Source organism: Staurois parvus, unplaced genomic scaffold (assembly GCF_062004578.1).
Source record: "Staurois parvus isolate SC_StPar_1 unplaced genomic scaffold, SC_StPar_1.0 ptg000058l, whole genome shotgun sequence".
Lineage (NCBI taxonomy): Eukaryota > Metazoa > Chordata > Amphibia > Anura > Ranidae > Staurois > Staurois parvus.
Window position 1 is genome coordinate 7,749,251 of NW_028317854.1, and position 26,102 is coordinate 7,775,352.

A 26,102-nucleotide genomic window follows, 5' to 3' on the forward strand; every position below is an offset into this window, starting at 1 on the left:
TTTGTAAATATACTGTAAGTATTTCAACAGTGACTTCGGCCTGCTTCACACCAGAATCACACAGGAATGTGGACTGCGATGGACTGCAAAGTGCACCTTAATGCACAAAAAGTAATGCATCCACTAATTTTGAAAAATGTGCCACACCATATTGCACAGTACTGCGGTACCATGTGAACTGGTGCCCACAAGTGCAGGACAGCAACAACAGATGACATTTCCATAAGAAAAATGTAAAAATACAAAAATTAATTACTAACAACTATTGACAACTATAAATATTAACATCATCTATAACTATTAACAACTATAACGACAATAACCTGTACCAATCGCTCCTGTGTCCATGCACAGTCCAAACTATGTTTGCTATCTTTCAGTTTGTAAAACAACAAGAAGCCTCAGAATTCTATTGTTCATCTGTGAAAGGGACTGCAGAATCTATTTCCAAAGCAGTTAAAAAAAGCATAAATAATACAAATTGTAAAAAAAAAAATTCTAAAAAGTAATAAGTAAAAAAAAATAAGTACTCGTTCACAAGTGCTTTACTCTGTATAATTTCTGCTGTGTCTGCAGAGCATAGCATCACAGTTATGACATGTATACACCCTTATCTGTTGCTTCTGTTGCTAAAAGGGGTAGCAGTTGGTGAGCAGTAAAAGTGCAGCTCATCCATGGGGTTTTTCCAACCTCACAGAGCCCTAAGGACTCATTAACACAGGTACTCTGGCCGAGTGAATGAGTGGATTGTTATTAGACTGGAGTTGTCTGTTACTCTAAGGGGATTCAACAGCTGTATGAACAAAGCCACAGGTCCTAATATAGTAGCAGATGTGCAGGCATAGGTGATTGGCCCTGAATGCATACTGTCTTTATTCAGGGATGTACACTTACACTCACACCTCTGTCAAATTATGACCTGCGGCTGTGTTCGCTCAGTTGCTGCATCCATGTAGAGTAACAATCTGCCTGCAAATAGCTCCAGGCAACTCAAGCCACATAAACAAACCACTCTACAGGCCACAGATACCATGTGAATGAGCTTCAATACCTCATTTACACACAGCGCTTTACCAGAAATTTTGTTTGTGTCCATTATTAATGATTTAAGTTAATTCTTAGCAAAAATATAATTTGAAATTTTCAGAGCAGGGGGTTGGGGGTTTCATCTGGTAGGCTGTAAGGAGCCCCATGATTTAACAATTGCCCTACCTAAACCCACTCCAAGCAAGCACATTCAATTCTAATGAAATGAGCCATTATCAGTCCTATATCTAATGCTACTATATGTAAAAGTATTTAGAATTATGTTTAAAAGTAGGTAGACATAAATGTTTGACTGTTTTCCTCCATGATGTCCCTGTATCAAATTAATACTAACATAATGATCAACATAAACATTTTGATTGGTTTATGGTACCTGATAACATGACAAAGCTATACAACAATGTCCTTGTTTTACTCATTACTATGGAATCAGATTTCTAATGATCTTTTGAAATGGAGTATGTTGAGAACACTGGAAAAATTATCCAGCTTCCAAGAGGTGGCAAAAATAGATCTGGGCATTCAATGTACGTATATTGAGAATAATTACTTCTCTTAAAAATACTGTTTAAGAAGTAGAAGGGAGACTACAGTATATCTTGCCTGAGACTGATGGTTGATGTGACACTATAGATAGGTGCACAATGTACAGGTGTACCTTGGTTTACGAACGCCTCGGTTAACGTAATTTTTGGTTTACGAATGAAAATCCATTGAAAATAATGCAGTTTATTAATTTTTTACAAACTTTTTTTCACAATATGAAGTGTATGTCGGTGCCGATTTTTAAATGCAATTGACGGCTTTTTTTTTCTTCACTATAGCTCAGAGAATCAGCTGTCAATTTCCCCGGAGCTAAAGGATACTTTGTTTCTTTTATCTTAGGAAACAAAATAAAAGGAAACGTTCTTTCTTTTAGCTGGGGGGAAAGTGACAGCTGATTCTCTGAGCTATAGTGAAGAAAAAAAAGGCCGGTAATTACATTTAAAAACCGGCACTGACCTATGATGACAGCAACTTTTTTTTTACTTTTTTATGACCTCCTGAATGGATTAATTGGTTTTCAATGCATTCCTATGGGAAACCACATTTTGGTTTACAAATTTTCCTCAATACGAAACGTCCCGGATAATGCATTAAATTCGTAAACCGAGGTACACCTGTATAAATGTTTAAGTTCATTAATTAACCCTCACTTTAAGAAATGTGTCTTGTTTTGTCTTGGCGTTGTGGGTACTTCATACATTGTCTTTACCAAATTAGGACTTAAAGTGGAACTTCACTCTCTCAATCAACGTTGACTATTTTTAATCCTTATGCATGTAGCAATAGTAAATAGATAGGAAAGTATATCATAGTTACTTTTTAGTTAGTTTTAAACTATTTTGTTAACTTCTTCAGTTACTTCCTCGTTTCTTGCTTATGCCAATGCCAGGAGTCTTCAGGAGGGAAGGAGGGGCATTTTTAAACTAAGTACACCCTCTCCTGCTTGTATGCCTGAACAGGGCTGCTGTTAGATATCCCGGGGCCCAGTATAGTCTACCTGACAGGGCCCCCCCCCCCCCACCGCCAGAGAAAATATCAAAATTATATTTATGGTAAAAATACACTAAAAACTTTACTGATGTACACAATCCTAACAAACTTCCTTTTAAATCTAAATGATAAAACTGTGCTGACTTAATAAATATAGCTGTGTGTGTAATTGAGGTCTTGTGGCTCATTCACATGGGTGCTGTGGCCTGTAGAGTGTTTGCTTATGTGGCTGGAGCCGCTTGGAGCTGTTTGCAGGCAACCTATGTTACACTATGAAAATGCTGCAGGTCCTAATACTACAGGTATATGGGTGTGGGTGTACAGCCCTGAACACAGACAGTGAGCATTCAGGGCCCCTTCCCCACGCCTTCACACCTGTCAGATTAAAACCTGTGTTCATACAGTTGCTGTGTCCACATAGTGTAACAGGTGGCTCCAGCCACATGAACAACCCACTCATTCATGCTGTACAGGCCAGAGGACCTGTGTGAATGTGGCATTTTTGACAATTTTTTTTCCTCAGCCCATTAATTTCAATTGGCTGCCTAATGTGTGGGAACATGCAAAAATACTGCAGGCATATTATTTTAAGTGTGTTGCACCTAACCACACAGTAGTGTGGGGCCATGTGTTTTGGTAGCTGTGAATGCATCTGTGTTTACTTGACGTGTGGAGGTGCGATTACGTATTCATGGTACCTGCATACATCTGCAAAGAGCATTGCTTTTCTTTGCTGTTCAGGAAAATATGTGCTCTTGCATGCGTTCCTGCACCACAAATGGTGTGAACAAGTTCCTAAGGGCCGGTTCACACCATAGAAACGCAGTCTAGATGTGTTCTGGATGTGTTTTTGCATATCTGTTTTTAGTACGTTTTGATGTGGTTTTGATGCATTTTTACTCATTCCAGTTAATTTTTCCCCTCTTTTTATTCAATTTAATTTGGGCCATGTGCATTCCAGTGCATTTTTGGTGTGTTCCGGTGCAATTTTTATGCATTTTACCGTGTTACAATACAGTTCTGAGCAGAAAAAAATGCAGCATGTTCTCCTTTTTTTCTGCAATTGGAACACACTGGAACTGCAAGCACTGATGTGAACTATGACATTGACAAACATATAACCTACTTTCTGTGCGTTTTGGATGCAAAAAAAAGCAACTGAAACTCATGTCGTGTGAACTGGCCCTTAAGGTTATTATAGGTAAGGGAAAGGGACTGGCCAGAAATTGTGAATACAATCAGACTAATGGTGAGATACAATTAGGAATCTTATAATAATGCTAGATCTGATCTGTAGGCGGGGGCGGACTGACCATTTGGAAACTCGGGCGCTGCCCGAAGGCCTGGGGTCAGTAGGGGGCCCCATGAGAAGCCCCTGGTACCTTTTTCATAGGCTTTTTTGAGTTTGGGCAAGGACACAGGGGCCCCTTGATTCCCTATTGCCCGGGGCCCCATGAGTTGTCAGTCCGCCCCTGGCTGTAGGTGATAAGAAATTGGACATATTAACTAGATAGTAAATAAATAGTTAAATAAAAAGAGTTGAGCAGTGATATATAGATTTGCAGAAGGAACAGGTGATGACAGGAGGAGGAGGAGGGGAGGAGGTCAAGTTGTATAAGGCTTGTAGCAGTGAACAGAAAGGGATTAGCAGTCTGGGGGAGAGGAGAGAAACAAAGTTACAATGAAGTGCAAACAGAATGAAATTTGAAAGCGTCAAACCTTTGGAGCAGAGCAGGAGCACCTCTAACATTCACAACACTGAGCCACTGTGTGATAGAATGACAGGAGGCTAACAATGGAATTTAGTAGCTGCAGATGGGCTTGTCAGCTGCCCTAGCCCCCTGCTGCAGCTGATGGGGCCGGGCCTCCTACAGGAGGGCTGGGGATACCCCCTTATCAGCAGCCCTGTGCCTGAACTAAGGGCAAATGGATTCCAGAAAGTCAATGCTTCATGAATCATTTGCCCTTACTCAAGATGACCATGACCAGAAATACTAGAGGGCGTTTTTCAAAGTGATTTCTCAGCAAAAGAAAGCATGGAATGCATAAATGGATGGAGGAGTTTGCATTGTATAATAAATAATTAAATTGCGTTTTTGCTTTGTGGTGCACAGATGCAGTGTAGATCTGGTTTAAAACAGTTATAAACAGGGGCGGACTGACAACTCATGGGTCCCCTGGGCAATAGGGGATCATGGGGCCCCTGTGTCCTCACCCATACCCAAAAAAGCCTATGAAAAAGCCAATGAAAGGTACCAGGGGCAACTCATGGGGCCCCCTACTGACCCCGGGCCTTCAAGCAGTGCCCGAGTGCTCAAATGGTCAGTCCGCCCCTGGTTATAAATTAGTAGAATAATGTATCATCATAGCATTTGTACTGCATAAAGCAAATTCTATATTTCAGGGCACAATAAAACCTCTGATAAACATAGGACTTTGTCTCACCGATTTTGTTTTTGCCTTTTCTATGATGGTGTGTGATCCAAGTCATAAACTTTCTACAGCCTAGCATAACATTTTGTAGTTATTTTTTCATGCTAATAATAAAAATAATGAATAAATATGAAAGGGAAAAAGAAGACTAAGAAATAAAAAATGTTGTTTTGCCTCAATGAACAAGCCCAAAGGACATAGCTTGATGACATCAGTTTATAATAATGAATAAAACAGGATATAAATGGAAATTTTATATGAGCAAATTCATTTCATTCTGGGTAATTTCATAATTCCATGATCATTTAATAAATAACGACAATATACAAATATTAAAAAACATTAAAATTGGAACAATATGCTTATGTGTTTTGGTAAGGCAATTCAGTATATGGTAATATCAACCTTGGAAACTAAATATTTAAGCAGCAAATTATAGGAACTAAATATTTAAGCAGCAAATTAAAGCATTGCTGTTAACATATGATTAAACCACAAAGTTAGAGCTAACAGACTACCAATAAAAAAGCTAAATTTACAATCCAAAGGCCCCATTACACTTGACATTTTTTATAATGAAAATAAATTCAGCCTTTTAAAGAGTACTAGGATTGTTGTTTTTATATTTATATCCATTGTGCTCATTAAAAAGTATTCAAGTGTTGCTTGTTGCCATAGGGAACTTTGGAGTGTCAACACAAGCATTCCATTGTCATATGTTAATAACTTTGCAGTGAACACCCCCTCCATGGCAACAAGTCATTTATGCCTGCTATGAGTTACTGTATTTTAAAAGTTATTGTTGCTCATTCCACTTTATTACTATATGAGTCTAAGTATGTATTATAATGGGAGGAGGGACTCATATACAGAGATAAATAAAAAAAAAAACACAGATTCACTAGTATAACTAAAAAAAAACTTGGTAAATGTAATTTAATAATTTAATAGTGTTGCAGCTGTGAGCAAATTTTTAAGCAATAATTGTAAAACATATAGATGAGATCATTTAAACTATTATACGCTCCTCTTGTTGGATGTCACTATCCATAAGGTACTAGGACAAATCCCCAAATCAAAGATGTAATAATGTCTTAATTGATTAGAAAACCCAAAATCAAGGATGCAATAATGTTTCTATTGATTGTATAAATCTCTAGGAGCAGACCAAGGTAATTAATTATGCACAACACTAGTTCAGGACACACTCTTCCTCTTGGCTATTTACATATACAGCAGATAACTTACCAATTACACGATTCTGCTCTACAATAACATAATCTAATAGCATTGAATATAGAGACTGCTAAATAATTTAAAGCTGCAAAATGTGAACATTTATTTAAAACAGTATATACATCATTGTTATTACAAAGTACATCTATCTGTATATCAGCAATGCAGTCTGTATTTTTGCCAAATGACTGCAGGAATACAGATACAATTATAAGGCATGATAAACTACTGGCAGGTACAGGGATTTAGCTAATAGAGAGAGGGAATTCTGTATGGTTAGCTCATATGCTATGACTAAGGATGGCATCTTTAAAGTGGAGTTCCACTAACTCTGTAAAAAAATAAAAGTCAGCAGCTACAAAAATAGCCACTCACCTGTTCCACGATCCAGCGGTGCCCCTGCCACAGTCCATTTCACCGGCAGTCCTGTATTCCAGGCGCCAGCATCTTCAGTGTGGACACCCGACTGTGTCAGTGCCCACTGTGCATGCGCAAGCAGTGCTGCACTTTCTGAATGGCCCTGTCATCTTCTGGGACCTGTCACGTGTCCCACAAGACTACGGGGAGGGAGGGTAGGAGGACACCTTCCGCTTCCGATCGCCTAGGCCAGTGGTGGGCAACCTTTTTTTTCAACTGAGCCAAATCTCGCCAAAACCATGATTGAAATTTATTTTGAGAGCCACATTTTTAAAACTGAAAATACATCTCCCATATAGTAATTCATCCCCCATAGTAATTCATCCCCCATATAGTAATTCATCCCCCATAGTGTAATTCATCCCCCATAGTGTAATTCATCCCCCATAGTGTAATTCATCCCCCATAGTAATTCATCCCCCATATAGTAATTCATCCCCCATATAGTAATTCATCCTCCATATAGTAATTCATCCCCCATAGTAATTCATCCCCCATATAGTAATTCATCCCCCATAGCAATTCATCCCCCGTATAGTATTTCATCCCTCGTATAGTATTTCATCCCCCGTATAGTATTTCATCCCCCGTATAGTATTTCATCCCCCATATAGTATTTCATCCCCCATATAGTATTTCATCCCTCATATAGTATTTCATCCCCCATATAGTAATTCATCCCTCATATAGTATTTCATCCCTCATATAGTATTTCATCCCCCCATATAGTATTTCATCCCTCATATAGTATTTCATCCCCCCATATAGTATTTCATCCCTCATATAGTATTTCATCCCTCATATAGTAATTCATCCCTCATATAGTATTTCATCCCCCCATATAGTAATTCATCCCTCATATAGTATTTCATCCCCCCATATAGTATTTCATCCCCCCATATAGTATTTCATCCCTCATATAGTAATTCATCCCTCATATAGTATTTCATCCCCCCATATAGTATTTCATCCCCCCATATAGTAATTCATCCCTCATATAGTATTTCATCCCTCATATAGTATTTCATCCCTCATATAGTATTTCATCCCCCATATAGTATTTCATCCCCCCATATAGTATTTCATCCCCTCATATAGTATTTCATCCCTCATATAGTATTTCATCCCCCCATATAGTATTTCATCCCTCATACAGTAATTCATCCCTCATATAGTAATTCATCCCCCATATAGTATTTCATCCCTCATATAGTATTTCATCCCCCCATATAGTATTTCATCCCTCATATAGTAATTCATCCCCCCATATAGTATTTCATCCCCCCATATAGTAATTCATCCCTCATATAGTATTTCATCCCCCCATATAGTATTTCATCCCCCCATATAGTATTTCATCCCTCATATAGTAATTCATCCCTGATATAGTAATTCATCCCTCATATAGTATTTCATCCCTCATATAGTATTTCATCCCCCTATATAGTATTTCATCCCCCCATATAGTATTTCATCCCTCATAAAGTAATTCATCCCTCATATAGTATTTCATCCCCCACAGTACTATTCCCCCCCCCCCTTCTAGTAAGCCAAGTCCCCCGTGTCAATTCACTTACCTTTTGCGTTCCTCTCGCTGTCTTCCCGCGCCGTTCGGGTCTTCAGGGCGGACTGTGAGAGGAGCCTAGCTCCCCTCCCCTCACGTTCGGCACGCTGCCCCGCCTACACACATCCTGACAGCCACATCCGCAAGCCGGATTAAAAGGTCCGCGCGGACTTTTGGGGCTGCCAACCGAGAGGAGGCAGGGGAGCGGCCGACCGAGAGGAGGGAGGGGAGCAGGCGCCCGGCACACAGAAGAGCCGCATTAGACTGGGTAAAGAGCCGCATGTGGCTCGCGAGCCGCGGCTTGCCGACCACTGGCCTAGGCGAATGCTGCGGAAATGGAAGCGGGTACCTGTCAATTTCGGGGACCCGCTCCCCCCCACTCCCCAAAGGTGCCAATCCTTAATGGGGAGTGAGGGACCTATCTTTAACGCAGAATTTCCCCTTTTGGATGGAACTCCGCTTTAAGTATTCTTAAAGTGATGTGCCACCATTTGCAACTAATAACATGCTTCTTGTAATAGTACTAATGCTGATGTTACTGGCAGGATATCCTTAAGAAAACAGTGTGCCATTAGGCATGATACAAGCATAATAAAAATATTTAGGGCTTACAAACACTTGAAACGGAGACTACTCCACTGACGAAATTAAATCAAAGCTTTGGCTGTAACCTAATATTTATCAGGATATTTGTGTAGGAATTAAGCAACAGTAATGTTTCTGTTGCTTGTCTCTCCTTGAGCTCTCAGGGTAGAATACTATGGATGACTGGTGATATACAATGATCAGGCATTGTCATGGCCACTGACAGGTAAAGTGAATAATATTGATTATCTTGTTACAATGTATTAGGCAGCAAGTGAACATTTTGTTCCTGAAATTGATGTGTTAAAAGCAGAAAAAAAGGACAAGGGCCACATTGTAATGGCTAGACAACTGAGTCAGAGCATCTCCAAAACTGCAGCTCCAAAACTGCAGCTCTTCCCAGTCTGCAGTGGTCAGGACCTACCAAAAGTGGTCCAAGGAAGGAAAACCAGTGAACAAGCAACAGGTCATGGGAGATCAAGTCTCACTGATGCATGTGGGGAGTGAAGGTTGGCCTGCATAGTCAAATCCAAAAGAAGAGCTACTGTAGCTCAAATTGCTGAAAAAGTTAAAGTAGAAGTTCAATCAAATCTAACTAAGGATAAACCTGCTCCTACCTCCATTCTAAGATAATCCTATCTAAAAGAAAAGATGCCTATACTTACCTATTCTGAAACCGCTCTGGTCCAGTCACATGAACAGGTCCTGGTGTTGGTTTCAGTGTACAGGACGGCCAGCCGACGCTCCATAGTAAGCCTATGACTGAAGTCACCATGCAGGCATTTGCAACCATTGTCAGTGATCTGTTTATCACCCTCCCTGTCTTGTCCAAATTAGTGATGCTGCTGATTCAGTTGTGGTTTGGTTGTGCTGCAGTCACCCATAAAAGTATTTTATTCTGTCTTATCTTTCATCATCATCGTCGGTCTCCCTGTTTAAATCATAATGATGGTTGCGGTGATACTTCTATGCTGCTGAAGTCCAAAGAAAATCCATAAAACGTATTTTTGTGCTATGCTTTTATAGTGCTAAACCCTAGAAATTCAAACTATATAAACAGTTCTATTTTCATCATATTCTTCTTCATTGTTGGCCTCCCTGCCCTGCTGATTCATCATGATGCTATGGTTAAAAGACCATAGGACAGAACCATGCAGTTATAAACTATAAAAAATATCTATATGCTGCCTATTCCAATATTAAATATACTAACTCTGCCTTTTTTACAAATACAGAGGTGTGGCCTTAGCAAAACACTTTTTTAAGCGTTATTAGAAAAAAAAAAAAGTAAAACCTTTAATTCACATGGTGTGATTATCTGCATATCATGGGATTTATCAGGTCACAGATGAGTCAAGAAATTCAGTAAAGTGAACTGTCAGATTTCGCATGCAACAACATTAATTACTTTTTATTATACACAGTTGTATGCAATGTTTATGTACGAAAAATTATTTGATTATATGATAGTAATTTTATGTGGTTTTCTTGAAATCTAAATTGTGCCTTCTATTGTCTTTTATCATATTCAAGTTATGTTCCAGCAAACTCGCTTTCAAAGCAAAAGTGGATATACACATTTGAACCATTTGCTTGCTTTGACATCCAATTTGACATCAAGCACTGACTTATCAAGGGTCAGATCCGATGTAACAAAGAAATTGTCATGGTGAATGAACTAGCAGAGCAGTGCATGTCAAGTCTTTTGTACAATCATCACTGTTCAAAGCAAAGTGACAGAAAATTACGAGATGTGAAGAAAAAGAAGAGCATACACATCACAGAACATTCTGATTTGTATTATCACTGTTCACATCTTTATTGTGTTTAAAAGCATTGAAGATCCCTTATAACATATAAGTATAGGGGAAAATAGCAAAAGCAGCAATATATTGCTCTTCTAATGTTCAGATTTATTGCTTGCAGAGGTCAGGGTTTGTCTAGTTTTGCCTTGTTATAGTGGGTGACTAGCACCTAAATGCTGTTGTTGTAGATCTAAACAAGGTTTACCATCTGCAACAAGGTAACTGTGACAAGCTTCATTTGCATGCATACCATATTTTCAACCCCTTGCATTCCTGAGAAGTGTTTCTGGTAACACTGTTCAACAGGTAAAAAGTTTTGGGCATAAAATTAGCTAATCTTACATAATTTTGGGGTGCTGAAAACGAAAATGACCCTAAAAAATGTTGATTGGCTCTAGTTTCCATGATATATTCACCCATCTAATGACGTAAGCCATTCAAAATTATGATGCAACTTCAGCTGCATATTGCGCAATTGATACTGGTGACCAATAGAAAATTGCATGTATACTGAGATGATGCAATATTAGCCTTTAATTGCATCACTTCACTGCATAAAAGCTGCAGTATCTGTAGCTGAATGTAGTTTGACAGAGTCTTTACATTTCGTTTTATGCTTATATAGGCTACTCAGTAATGCCTCGAACTTGTGTGAATAAAGCAGATAATTTCTGCTATATCTGCGGTGAAATAACTTTTATCTCACAAAAAAGGAGGTTAACAGGAATGATTAAGAAAGCCTACAACTTGTATTTTGGCTGCCAGATAGGAGACCAGGACAAGAGCTGGGCACCACATATATGCTGCAATTCTTGTGGGATGGCACTGGAGCAATGGTTGAATGGAAAAAAGGCATCTATGCCTTTCGCTGTGCCAATGATTTGGAGAGAGCCAACAGATCATGTTAGTAATTGTTACTTTTGTATGGTGCCTCCAACAAAAGGGCTAAATAAGAAGAAAAAGTTATCTGTGCACTATCCAAATATTCCATCGGCAATACGTCCAGTTCCTCATGGAGAGGGGCTACCAATTCCTAAAGCACCAGAATCCTTCGTGGTTGAGTCAAGTGAGGAAGAACCTGAAGCGTGTAGTCATCAACCGTCAACCTCACATGACCCAGACTTTCTTCCATCCACACCCACTGAACCACACCTCATTACACAAGTGGAATTGAGCGATCTTATCAGAGACCTGGATCTTCCGAAGAACAAGGCAGAGCTTTTGGGGTCAAGACTACAACAGTGGAATCTCCTAGCAAGTGATGTTCGTACGTCTTTCTACCATCATCGTCAGAAAGATCTGATCCCATTCTTCGTCCAGGAAGGTGATATTGCTGTATGTAACAATGTTCATGGTTTAATCTCAGCCATCGGTGTATGCTATGATCCCGATGAGTGGAGGCTGTTCATTGATGCTTCAAAGGCGAGTCTTAAAGCTGTTTTGCTCCATAATGGCAATCAGCTGCCGTCAGTTCCAGTTGCTTACGCAGTTTCAATGAAAGAAACGTATGAAAACTTGAAAGAGCTTTTAAGGTGCATCAACTATGATGAACATCAATGGTCGATTTGTGGTGACCTGAAGGTGATTGCTATCCTACTTGGACTTCAAGGTGGATATACTAAGTACTGCTGCTTCCTCTGTGAGTGGGACAGTCGTGCGAGAGAAATGCACTATGCCAAAAGAGACTGGCCATTACGCCAGTCATTGCAGCCTGGAGAAAAAAATGTTAACTATCCAGCACTTGTAGACAGCAATAAGATCTTATTACCTCCATTACACATCAAGTTGGGATTAATGAAAAACTTTGTTAAGGCAATGGACAAGAATAAAGCAGGTTTCAAGTACCTGATTAGCAAATTTCCAGCACTTAGTGCTGCAAAAATAAATGAAGGAGTCTTTGTTGGGCCACAGATTCGTAAACTTATTCATGATGATGAGTTTCTTTCTCTGTTGCGTGGAAAGGAAAATGCTGCCTGGACAGCATTTGTATCAGTGACATCAAATTTTCTTGGAAACAATAAAACACCAGACTACAAGAAAGTGGTAGAAAAACTCATCCAGACTTACAGAAATCTGGGTTGCAACATGTCTCTAAAAATTCATTTTCTACATTCGCATCTGGATTTTTTCCCACCAAACTGTGGAGCAGTGAGTGATGAACACGGAGAGCGCTTCCATCAAGACATTGCAGCTATGGAAAGAAGATATCAAGGTAAATGGAGCCCATCAATGCTTGCTGACTATTGCTGGACAGTTGTAAGAGATAGCCCTTTCCTCGAATACAAGAGAAAAGCCAAGAGAAGCAAAACCGACACAAACTGAAGACAAAACTAGTGAGAATCCTAAGTATTAAAATGATTCAACTTAGCTTATGGCTATAATTTTTCTTGGTAATCCTATGCAATATATTATGCCATTTAGGCTTTGTTATGTAGTCAATATCACTTGCTTTATATTTGTGGAAAGACATCTATCTATATAATTATTGTGCATTATGTAGTCATTACGCCTATAGTAGAAAACTTTCCGTTTACAGAAAAACTAGAGCCAATTGACAAATTTCATTCTTATATTTGAACTCAGAATGTGAAATTCATTAAGAAATGGATCCTTTTGTTTCCAAAACTGGCAAAAAATAAAAATTTGTTGAACAGTGTAATCTGCGTTGGTCAAATGTGTTGGTTTCTTTCCAGAGAATATTATATACATATCATGCTTAATAATTCCAGAAGCAATTGATCTCAAAGTCCATACTAACCACAAGACTCCAATTACAGGTCTGTGAAATTAGATATACATTTAGGACTATTAGGATGATTTCTAGTTATGTGTATATTTATAATTTAAATGGGTAATAATACATGTTTTCTTAGAGTGGGGATGTGAGATTAATGCACTGTTTTAAAGAAGACTTACCTCTGTTCAACCATTACTAAAGCCTATACCTCAAGACATTTTACAGTCTATAGGTCTATTGCTGCTGCTCTTGCCTGTATGTAGGATTTCTCATAAATTTCTTTTGGTCTGCATTTTTCAAGCATATAGATCTGGATACCAAGAGAACAGATAAGTGCTGTGGAGAGGGGCTTGAAAATGACAGAACTAGGACACAAATGTGATTTATACACAGCCGACTCACCTCAACCCCTCTTGTGAAATCTTTTGCATTTAAAGTTTAAATTATACATAGATTGATTGCCTACTAGGTAAGCTCTGAGTATATTGTAATAGCCACTCTGGTTTGGGACCCATCAAAGTCAACAACAGGTGCAAGACTGAGGGGTCTGTTTATCAATGTAATCACCCAAGATTCACCCAACTTCATAAATTTTCTTAAGTGAAACCTATGTGAAAAATGTGTGAATCTTGTGAAAAGGTTCAGTAATCACCCAAGATTCACCCAACTTCATAAATTTTCTTAACTGAAACCTATGTGAAAAATGTGTGAATCTTGTGAAAAGGTTCAGTGAATCGTAGGTGACAACATTAATGAATGGGTCCTTAAGTCTTGCAAAAAGTTTGATTCACACTCATGTGCATTTATCCTCAAATCCAGAAAATACCTTATCCTGTACATTCAGTGGTCAGATTTTTGCTAAGTTTCACGAAAAGTTTTGCCTAATCATCTAACGAGTTTTACCCAAAGATGAGCTTAGACAAAAATGATTAAGTGTGTCTTTGTGTGAAATGCATTTGAGTTTTCTGACCACTGGATTAATGCTGTAGGTTTTACAATACACATTTGGATTAGTGAATTAGATGAGTATGGATTGCACACTCTCTGAGAATAATTCTAGAATGGCCAAACTTGCTAATAATTATATAAAGTATATGCAGTAATCAGTATAAGAAATCTGGTTGACATAACAATTTGCCTGTGCATCCAGAGGTGGGCCAAAGGAGTAGCATGGAAGAGGAAGCTGGTTACTGCATTCATAAGGCCTAAAAACAGTAGTTGCAGTTATGGTTTTAGTTGTGTTTTTCGTTTCAGGCTACATGTATGAAGCTACACTGCTAGCAGACTTCATTCATAAATATATAAAAATATTGTTACAATGCCCTTTTGTTAATGCTTATGGGCAAGTCAAAGAATTTTCTTTGGAATTGATTTACTAAAACTGGAGAGTGCAAAAAACTAGTGCAGCCGTGCATAATAGCCAATCAACTTCTATGGTAACTTCAACTTGTTCAACTATGCTTTGACAAAACACCTGGAAGTTGATTGGTTTCTATGCAGAGCTGTACCAGATTTTGCACTCTCCAGTTTTAGTAATTCAACCCCAATATCAATCCCAGCAAACATATAATTAAAGATTTTATTTTAATTTGATAAGTGTTTTAATATATGTAAATCTTTCCATTTTTTCATTTATTTTTTACAGTACAAAAATAAAAAATAAATTTAGTACACTGTATTACCTTTGTAAATAAGGTCACCATAATTTAATTATAGGGACAAGTTGTAATTTTAACCTTTTAATAATTATAAGCTACCTTGGTTGCTAGATTGAAAAACAAATGTAATCTCTGCTCAACCATGCGCATTATGACCAACAACCCCACCATTCATGGACCAAAGATGGCAATCCTTGGGTCAGCAGACAGTTGCTGATTTTCAGCACTGGCCAGCCATTGTACTTGTGGAGATGCATACATATGCCTGCTTGTATTTGACATTAAGGACTATCCATACCATTTATCCTGAATGGCATTTTTCTACACATGATCTACGCCTGTCACTGCAGTTTTTCCATGTGCCCTGATCACACCACAGTGCTGGAAATATGGTGCATTTTCCATGTACGCCAGATAGCCCTGCAGGTCACCATATCGCTACAGTGTGAAGGCTTGAATAGAGTATAGCTTTGTAATGAATATGATGTCCTGACACAGTGCATCTCACAGCCTGACAAAGTTGACACAAACCAGTATTTTAAAATAGAGTGTTATTTGTTATTCCCATAGACAGCCTGTTCAGCCTTTGTGTCAAATACCAAAGTTATTTTGAATTAAGGTATACATTTACAAATTTTGTCAAAAAGGCATCTGCATGCTAATGTAAATGGTGATATATAATTGTTCAGATTTCCAGGTTGTAATCTACATTGACATATTTTTTAAAAGACAGATTACATAGTTACATAGTTGGTAAAGTTGAATAAAGACATAAATCCATCCAGTTCCACCTGTGTGTGTGTGCACCTGTGCTTGTGTTTGTGTGCATGTGCATATGTCACTACCATTTCCCATATCCCTGTGTATTGCATTCACTAAGATGCCTATCTAAAAGTTTTTTAAATTATCAACACTCTCTGCTGACACCACCAACTGTGGAAGGAGGTTCCACATCCTTATTGCTCTAACAGTAAAGAACCCCTTACAAAGTGTAAGATAATTTTTTGAAATTTTGAGCAGAGAGGTGCAGACTGAATGTTGCCATGAACTAGGGGATTTTACTATTGAAATGCAGCAGTGTTGATGGGTATATGTGAAAAAGCTGAAATGATATTCCCTGCCTCCACTGAGAGTGGAATTGTTGTGATACTGGTGTATACCCAGATTTATGATGCTGTGTAACCTCTTATAATTTGGAGGTTATAATTAAGATGAGAGAATACACTTATATGTGTGTGGTGTTTGGAAGAGGTACACATCTGGTCACCAATACGAAGAATTGTCTTTCAAGTGCACAAGTTTTTTTTTATTGAACTTTATGTCACTGCATGGTCACTCTTCACTTGATCCATCACACCGAGACTTGTGGAAGTTTTTGAAGATTGCTTTTTATTAAGGTATAGTATCTTAAATGCTATTGATTATGGTTATACATATTATTGTATAGCGCTGCACAATATTACTGTTTTGTTCACATTATTGGTTTATCTGTGGGTGATACACAGATGTGTGGTGGCTTGCTTTATAAAAAAATGTGTTTTTTGTTGCGAGGATACAATTTTATTTTAATTTTATCTTCCTTAATATGTTTTTTTTTACTCTAGAATTTAGCCACTCAGGTTTAGCTTTAGTTCTTTTGTACTTTCTGCCCATTTGATGCACTGGCTAATGCCATTATTAAATATGTTCTTAAAGCATTCCCATATTTCCTTTGTTCTTTGTTTCTAGAATTGTATCCCTTTTAATGTTATGTAGTATGGAGCAAACTTAAAGTTGGCTCTTTTGAAATGTAGTGTTCTTGTCCTATCCTTGTGTCTCATTTTCTGCTGACTTACATTGATTGTAATTACTCTGTGATCACTGTTTCCTAAGTTATCCTTTACTTCCACATCTGAAATCAGCTCTGAGTTGTTTGCAATGAGTAGGTCTAGCTTAGCATTATTTCTAACTAGGGCATCCACCAATTGACACATAAAGAAGACATTGAAGAAATAATGAGCCTTAGATGAGTGAGTATTTCTGTCTGCCCAGCCAACATCTGGATCACTGAAGTCCCCCATCATAATAACATTTATTTGCCTCACCGCCATCTCTTTCTGTGGAGTCTTTTTCTCATCCCTCATGTTTAGGAGCTTGTTGAATATGTCCACTATTAATTTACCATTTCTTTCTTTCCTTTTAAGCCGTAGCCACAAGGATTTCACCTCCTTCTTTGCTCCGTTACCAATATTATCCCTTGTATATACTAGCAAATTGCTCTTGACATACAATCACAACCCTCCCCCTATTCTACCTACCCTTCCCCTCCGATACAGGGAGTACCCCTAGACAGTCACATGTCAGTGATGTGAGCTGTCAAATCAGGTTTCTGATATTTCCACAAAGTCAAAATCCTCCCAATGCATCAGCAATTCAATTTCTTCCATTTTATTAACCAAACTTCTAGCATTTGTGAACATGCCTTTGTACAAGTGCATATTATTTTCTCCTTGCTTGTTCTGGGGCTTTAATAGGATTCTGCCAGCCTACATGCATTAGTCTGGTCTACTCTAGTTACACTACCTACATTGTCCACAGTAGAACCCTCTGACCCTCGCTCACTGCCTGGTATAACTTCCTCTGCTCTCCCCCACCACCACCTAGTTTAACCACTTCCCTTCTGACCCATGTATATAAACGGCTGGACGGGAGCAGTGCAGCCATTTATAAACATCCTCTCCACTTCCCTGCTTGTGCCTGCTCCCTGGTAGCATGCAGCACCGCGATCCGGTGCCCGCTGTGTCCTCTGATCATTGTACGGGACCTCTGTGTGAGGTCCAGATCATGTGATCACTGATTGGTCAATCAGTGATCACATGAATAGTAGTAAGCAAGATGTCACTTCTGACATCATTGCTTACTACTTGTGAAATCTGTGAATGATCACAGAGGTCATATGGTACAAGGTTAGTCACAACAGCCTTGTACCATGTGACAAGATGTGACCAATCACAGCTCACACAGTATTTCTCAATGGCTGCAAGAATGCAGCCAGGGAGAAGGATAAATTATTGCTTTTACATCCTTTATGGGTGTAAAAGCAATCGGTGTAAAAAAAAAAAATCTTCATCACCCCCCACAAGTAGTACAGTGTCACTATGGTGAAACTGTACTGCTAGGGTGACAGTATGTTAAAGGGAAAAAAAATTTGAAAAAAATTATAATTTTTGGTTATCAACTAATTTGGGCTATTTTTTTTTACTAAAAAGATAACTGAATACATTTTGGGCAAGATTTATGAAAAAAGATTATCTATTTGTAAAATGTTATAAGAAAAACACTTTTATCTAAATTTTTTGACTTTTTAATTTATATAGCAAAACAAAATCCCAGTGGTGAATAAATACCACCAACATAAAGTTGTATCTGTCTCAAAAATATGCTAAAAAATTAATACTGGTACAGTGTTGCATAACAGCGCAATTGTCATTCAAAGTGTGAGAGCACTGAAAGCTGAAAATTGGCCTGGACAGGAAGGGGGTAAAAGTGTCCAGACTTGAAGTGGTTAAAAGTTTCTTTAACCTTTTGGCCATTTTCTCCCCCAAGAGAGCTGCACCCTCCCCATTTAGGTGCGGTCCATTTCTGGTAACCGACTGAAAAGTCAGCCCAGTTTTCCATGAGCCCAAAATCTTCCTTCCTGCACCAGTTACTCAGCCACTTGTTAAGTTCCATAAACTAGCGATTAGCCCTATCAAAGTTTTCACCATTCACTCTGCAAAAATCCTACAAGTTCTTGTGTTGCTGTTAAATCTAAAACCACACCCAATCATATTGCTTTTATTTTAAATAATTGGAACATGCCATAAGCATTTTTTCTTTAGTTTGGATTATTACTCATGCAGTTAGGCAATATCTGTAAACATTTTTTTGTGCCAAAAACTTACAACAAAAAATTATATAATGACTACAATCAAATATTATTCAATGATTAAACAATAAAAAGTAAAAGTAGATTCATTTTAACTGTTGGCCATTAGGCACCTCTTTGGATCATATACCCTGCAACTACAGAAAAAAAAAACACAAACCTTTATACCGAGTTCAATGTTCTCTCCTCCATACACATCCATTCCAGGATCTAGTAAGCCAATTTCCCCAAAAAATTGTCTGTTGACAACGAAGGAACAGCCAATCATTGCAGGTGTTCTATGAAAGAAAAATGGTTATGAGAAAATCATTATGAGTAACAAAACACATTACAAAAATATATATTACACTTTTGTTTTCACAAAAATTTTTTTATCTATACCAAATGATATTGCAGATAATTAAGATTTGTCAAGTTAGTTGTAATATGTTCTTTAAAGCAGAACTAAAGTATCTCTTTTAAATGCAAATGCTCTAAAATTGCAAGCTAAATATTGTGCAAACAGGAATACTTGCAAATCTTTGTTACCTTTTTTTTTTACATTAAACATATTTCATATTATCCAGATGCCATCTTATCTAATCTGTTCAACAGAACTAGTGATATGTGAAGAAGGGGTGCTACCATTTGAGGGAAGTAATCACATGTGGGAACCACCTTAAATTCTTTGCTGAAACCAGGCATGTAATAAGGCAAGTCTTTCCTCTCTTCTGCTTTTGTTTTTATACAGTAAACAGATGAGAAAGGAAAACACAGAACAGGGCTGAGAGGGGGCAGGCAGGGCAGGGATGGCAGGGGGCACACTATTCTGTGCAGTTTATTCCCCTTATATAATAATAGGAGATACTAAAAGGCTTTGAAGCAAGAAGAGCAAAAACTGAGAGATCATAGAGAATCCTAAATCCTGCTGGTATTCCTGCACAGGAACTGGGAGACCTGGCTAAGCCACAAGACACATTGGTTAGCTAGTGCACATGCAGGTAGAACTCTTATAGCAGGGGCACCAAGGAGTGAGAGCAAATGGTTCAAAACGGAAATACAGTCCCTCCAATGTATACAGCCTTTTTCTAAGGCTGAACAATCCTCTGATGTAGGAGTAAATACACCCAAGGCAGCCAAACAATATTTAATACCCGAAGACATATATTGTGAAATCAGCACAAACCACTAAAACACTCCAAAGAAAAAAGTTGCACCAGATTTTGTACTCTCCAGTAAATCAACCGCTTGGTGAGTCTTTTGAAGACTTTTTTTCTTTCTACAAGTGTTTGGAAAATGTGGAAAGAAATTTTTTTTTTTTTTTCACAAAGTTGTCAATTTAATAAGATATTTCTCACATACAGCATGGGAATACTTAGAATTACTCCTCTTGAGTATGGTGATATCACAAGTGTGAGACTTTTTCACTGTCTGTACTGATTATGTACCGGACATTGTAGCTTGTGTATCATACAAGGTCAGTACAGGTGGCAGGCAGAGGCAACAATGCACTGACGTTATCTGGAACATGTTGTTGGCTGCACTGGTCTGGTGACAGTGGGGACTGGTGTGGTGACAATTAGTGACACTGTTGCTGTAATACACTGGTCTGGTAACACTGGGTCTGATGTGGCGGTGATAAGGAACACTGTTATTGGCATACCCTGGTCTGGTGACACTGGGACTGGTGTGGTGGTGATCAATAAAACCATTGCTTGCTACACTGGTATGGTGTAGTGGCAGTCAGGAACACCGATTCTAGCTGCACTGGTCTGGCAACACTGTGGCTGGCATGGTGGTGATTGGACAACTGTGACTGGTTGCCCTATTAGGACTCATTCACATGTGAGGTTGAGGGGCTTTAAAACCTTGTGGTTGAGCCGCAGTTTTAATAGCTCTCAACCACTACCCTCTTTAGCTGCAGAAGCAGGGGTGTACACATGTCACAACTGTGATGCTTTGCAGCTGTGGCAGGAATTATACCCCCTGTATGCCCTCCAAATGCAACCCATTCAAGTGAATGGGGGTTCTTGTGTGGGATCCAAGGGGTTAAAGTAGGTGATGAGGTGGCAATACAGCACCTTCTCACTGCCTGTCAAATGCCCTCTATAGAGCAATCCAAACACAGATGGCTCTTTAGTGAGCATTGCACATGTGAACAAGTCTTTATTGTAACATTATGACTGGTGTGGCGATGGTCAGGGCCACTGTAACACATTCTATTCAAATCATCATGATACATTTCTCACATTGACTATATATTCATGTACAATATGTCCTTACCCCAGTATCGTAAGTTATGATTCTCCTAACCCCATGGTCAAATCATGACAAGATGAGCTTAACACTAAAGCTGCCAAGCCTGAACAAAGAGGAAATGTTTTTGGTCTCTGTAAAACTCTAAATGGCCATTTTACAATATTTTTTCTACAAGCAACCCTAACTAAATACTTTGCTGTGAACATTCCGTTGCCATGCATTAACCCACTCCAAAGGATCATGATACAACTGACCCTATACTACTTGAGGCGGACCTCCTTATAGCTTCTCAAAAGCTCAAGCATGATCCCAACCCCTCTATTTGGGATGAACCACCATTTTTGCTTTTTCAGATGTTTGGTGATTGGTGGAACTGAATGGGTGTTTTGGCTGGTCTGAACCTCCAGCTGCAATGTGAAGTAAAACATTTATTAGCAGTATTATTATTACTGCTAAATGCAACAGCTTTATGTTTAGGGCTCTTGATTGTTATTGAGCCAGTGGCTGACAGAAACCTAATGACCATGACTCATTCCCACCCGGCCCATTCAGCTGTCATCCGGGATTTCCAGATGATAGGTAATTAGAAGCAAATAGGCTGAGAATTTGTAGAAACAAAGGGCATAAGCTACCACTTCCCCCACAAAATTCATTCAAAATTCATACCAGACCCTTCACATCATCGAAGTTACGAGCAATAGGATGAGATGTGTCAGAGGGTTTTTTTCTTTTGGTGGGTTGACAGGCAACATATACAGTATTGTGATCTGCATTGCTGATCCTGCCAACCTATTAGAAGTACACCATACCATTAAAGTATTAAAAACAAGAAAAAAAGTCCTGGTAACTTTTCAGTGGCCTATTACAGAACATTTTCATATGCCATGTCACCTTATCTGACTAAAGTGTTTAAAAAGGTTGGGAAGGGCACTCCACTTGCCTGTGATTTTCTAATGTCGATCCTCTGTTTGATTCCTAAACTTAATGTGTTTTGGAAGAATTATCCAAACTCTTTGACTAATATTGATATCAACCCATTTGCCAAGATGCTAGCATTCAGGATGAACCCTATATTAAAAAAGGGTAATATTTTAAGATGAAACAGACTTTGTGCCAGGGCGAAAGGCAGGGCACAACATATGCAAAAACATTTTTCTCTTAATCTACATGGAAAGTGGAGAAATACCCCTTACTATTTCAATCATTAGATATAAGAAAGATCTTTGACATTTTTGGCTGGGATTACATATTATACATGCTTTGGCCCTCTAAACTGGATCAGGATTCATCACAATCAGCACACATTAGATACTGTGGGGTTGATTTACAAAAGGCAAAAGGGACTGTGCGGCCCAGTTTGTCAGGTGGCTTAATGGTAGTCTACACACAAAACCCTGGAAGCCTACTTGAGCAATCCAAATGTCTATTAATAATCTCCCATGTATATCTCCAAAACACTGTACATTGGTCAAGTACCCAATAGCTAAACATTCTTTACAATTATGGTATAGAGTGAAAACCTCACACAGGTTATGCTCCTCACATCTCCCCTTAATGTCAAACCTGGGGAAAACTATGTGTCCAGCGCACTACACAAACCCATCAGCATTTAAAACCTGGCTATGTTACAAACTTTACTTAATGTAGAATATTTTTAATGAATCATGTGTTAAACCCTTACACTCACTACACGATTCTCACCACCTAGCTCCATGAGAAATATTTACATAAATTTAAAAAACATTTTCTTCAACAAATAACCCACACATTGTTGGACCTGACCTTCCTTACTGTGTTGCAAAACACAAAGATAATATTCTGAATGGCCCTGGAAAATCTCTCTAATAAACACCTTACCTCTTTACACAGCCCTGAGCACACTTTCTCTCAATGCACAAAATGGGAAATGGAATAAAAAAAAATCCAGAACAGAAGACTGGGGTCAAATATAGATTAGCACTGTTAGCACTGTTAAAAGTTCATCCTATGTTCTTGCAATTGAGGTAAACTACAAACTTTTCCTGTGCTGGTATTTGGTCCCCTTGAGGATTTCCCACTGTAGCCTAAACTACCCATTGTCATGTGTTTCAGGGCATCCCAGTGGAAAGATTGTGCTTAAATATTTGGAAAGGAAGGAAAGCCTGGCAGATAAGAGGTTCTGGTTCCAAGTTTACCAACTCATGTACAAGGTTACAGGTGTTTCTTTTCATAAAGATCCTTATGAAGCCGTAAAAAAAACTATTTAAATTGGTTATTCATATTCTTACAGAAGCCAAATGAGCAATAGCTTGAACATGGAAGACCCTTCTACTTCTTGTTGCAGAATTAAAAAACAAAGTATCTCAAGTGACGTGCAAAAATTACTGCTATGTAGAATGATACTGTGTCAAAATTTCAAAAAACATGGGTTGGGTCCTACCTACCAACTTGGTTATCCAGATCTATTCCTAGGTCTGATGACATTTTTGAGTGTAAGTGGGAAGGTTCTGAGAGGATTGGGATAGGAGTTGAGAGTAAAAGGAGGGAGATTAGGCCAAGTACATGGGGATTGGTGTCGCATTTGATTCAAAGGAAGAACATATTCTAGGTCCACCTAGGTAGTGAATACTGGAATGTAGAAAATGTTTAATTTGTAGATAATGAAAGAACTTGCAATGTGGTAACTCCTTTTCTTGCTGTAAAGTAAAAAGGGTTTGAACCCATCCTTAATACTAGATATCTCACCTGGGTAATGTTTCTCTTGGTCCATTCCTTTCAGACCCAGGGGCCAGAGAGGTTTATGGAGAGATACAAGATTAGCAGAATTCAACCTATAGTTGAATAATAATAATATCAGTAATATAATATAAGTAATATTTGAAGCAGGATTAAAATCAGATTGGCTTACTGAGGCTAGAAAAGCAGTCTTTTACTTAGACTAGACAGTTGAGAACACATACTGACATATATTTGTCAGCTTGAACTCTCAGTTCAAGATTCTAGTTTCAACTATTGGCACTTTTTTCAAGTAGCCATTAGCAGATAATGACCAAATGTGTGTAAAGAGCAAGCATTGCTGTTATCAAATTCTAGCAGAAGCTACATGCAGTGATTAGTTTGCAAACATTAATCTCCTTCACTTTTTTTTTTATAGATTCAGTATTACAAAAAAAATGAACACCTTCATGGCCTAAGGCTGCACCCTACTGGATTTTAAATATGTTCTTTTTCCCTTTAACCTAATCTACACTGTTGCACATTTCTCTGGCTGTCAGTTAGGCTGACCATATACACAAGCACAAATTATCCCTTGCCAAGAATTTTCTTGATTACCTTAAAGCCTACACTTTATGAGAAACCATCTTAGACATTGTGGTACATGATGTCACTAAGCTTTCATGCATTATCAGTCATGATTGACTGTGAGACAAATGTCACAACCAGCAAATGAGAGAGATCAAATTATAAGTCCAAGGGGTTGAAATTAGATAGATCAGTAACAGGACTTTGCTAAGGCAGATTGTGCCACTGGAAACTGCACTAAAATATCTAATAAGATTTAACCACCATTGAATTCCTTTGCATTTTATTTATTTTTGTAGAATGGAAATTACACTAGAAACTACATCTGCTTTCAAACCAAAGATCAGCTTGATGAAAAACTACATTCGAATATCTACTCCCTACTATCAGCACCCTCATGTAGAAAATGTACAAAAGGTGATTTTATAGATAGGATGGATCTAACTTCTCCAATGCCATTTCAGGATCATTGAGAACTTTTGTTCTATGACTGTCTGGGAAGATTGCTATAATTTGAATATCTTGTTGTTTTTATTGTTTAGAGATTAGTGGCAATATCTGACATCTATACTGCAATGGTACATCCACATGTTATAATGTAGGGCCCATAATCATCCTGTTGAATTCATTTGAGACTGTAAATGGGCTGAATAATAGACTCACAACCTCACCAGTGGATGTTATTTTATTGTAGAGTCCATACCCACACTGCATTCCTAGGTTTCATGTACAACTGTTGCAAATATTGGGGAGTATCCTTTATTAATTCATGTATTTATTTATTTGTTTACACAAAGTTGATAATTAAATGATATATTGCTCACACATGACATGGGAATATGCGGAATAACAACCCAAAAAACATTTTGCTACTTCTCTCGAGTATGAAGATACCACATGTGAGAGACTTTTTGGAAGCCTAGACATATACAGATCTCAAAAATCTAATGACCACCTTCAGGCTTTCAAAAGGCATATTTCCTTATGTCACTTCCTCACTACCTATCACAGTTTTGGAGGCCCTGAAATGGCAGGATAGTACAAACAACCCACCAAATGACCCCTTTTTGCAAAGTAGACATCCCATGGAATTTGATAAAAGGCATTGTGAGTATTTTGTACATATCATTTTTGTAACAGGGTTTTGAAAAAGAAAAGAAAAAATACATGTTCATTTTCCAAAAACTTGTGGCAACAAGTGAGAACTGCAAAATGCTCATCATGCCTTTTAGAAAATTCATTGGAGTGTCTATTTTCCAAAAAGGGCTAATTTTTGGGGGGGGGGGGGGGGGTCCGGGCCAACATTGGAAGCTTATGCCAGATATCACCCACTTTTCTAACCACTTGAAAACCAGGCATTTTCTGACACTTTTTGCAAAAAACTATTTTTTTTGCTACAAAATTACTTTGAACCCTCAAACATTATATATATATATATATATATATATTGTAAAGCAGAGGCCCTAAGGAATAAAACAGTGGGTGTTTATATTTTTTATGTTACGCAGTATTTTTCAAATGCAAATTGTCCGGAAAAAATACACTTTTTTAAATTTTAGTGCACAAAAACACAATATATTGCCCAAGTGTTTGATAAAATATAAAATATGATGTTATTATGAGTAAATAGATACCAAATATCACATGCTCTAAAATT

At 38.2% G+C, this 26,102-nt stretch overlaps 1 protein-coding gene across 1 annotated transcript in view; it reads right to left on the bottom strand.

Moving 5' to 3' along the window:
* GALNT17 (polypeptide N-acetylgalactosaminyltransferase 17) overlaps window positions 1–26,102 on the bottom strand; it is a 586,654-nt gene that overhangs the window by 124,914 nt on the left and 435,638 nt on the right. Inside the window, exon 6 of the mRNA XM_089668484.1 lies at window positions 19,086–19,203. Coding sequence (XP_089524610.1) covers window positions 19,086–19,203 — 118 coding nt within the window. The remainder of the gene's footprint in view (window positions 1–19,085; window positions 19,204–26,102) is intronic.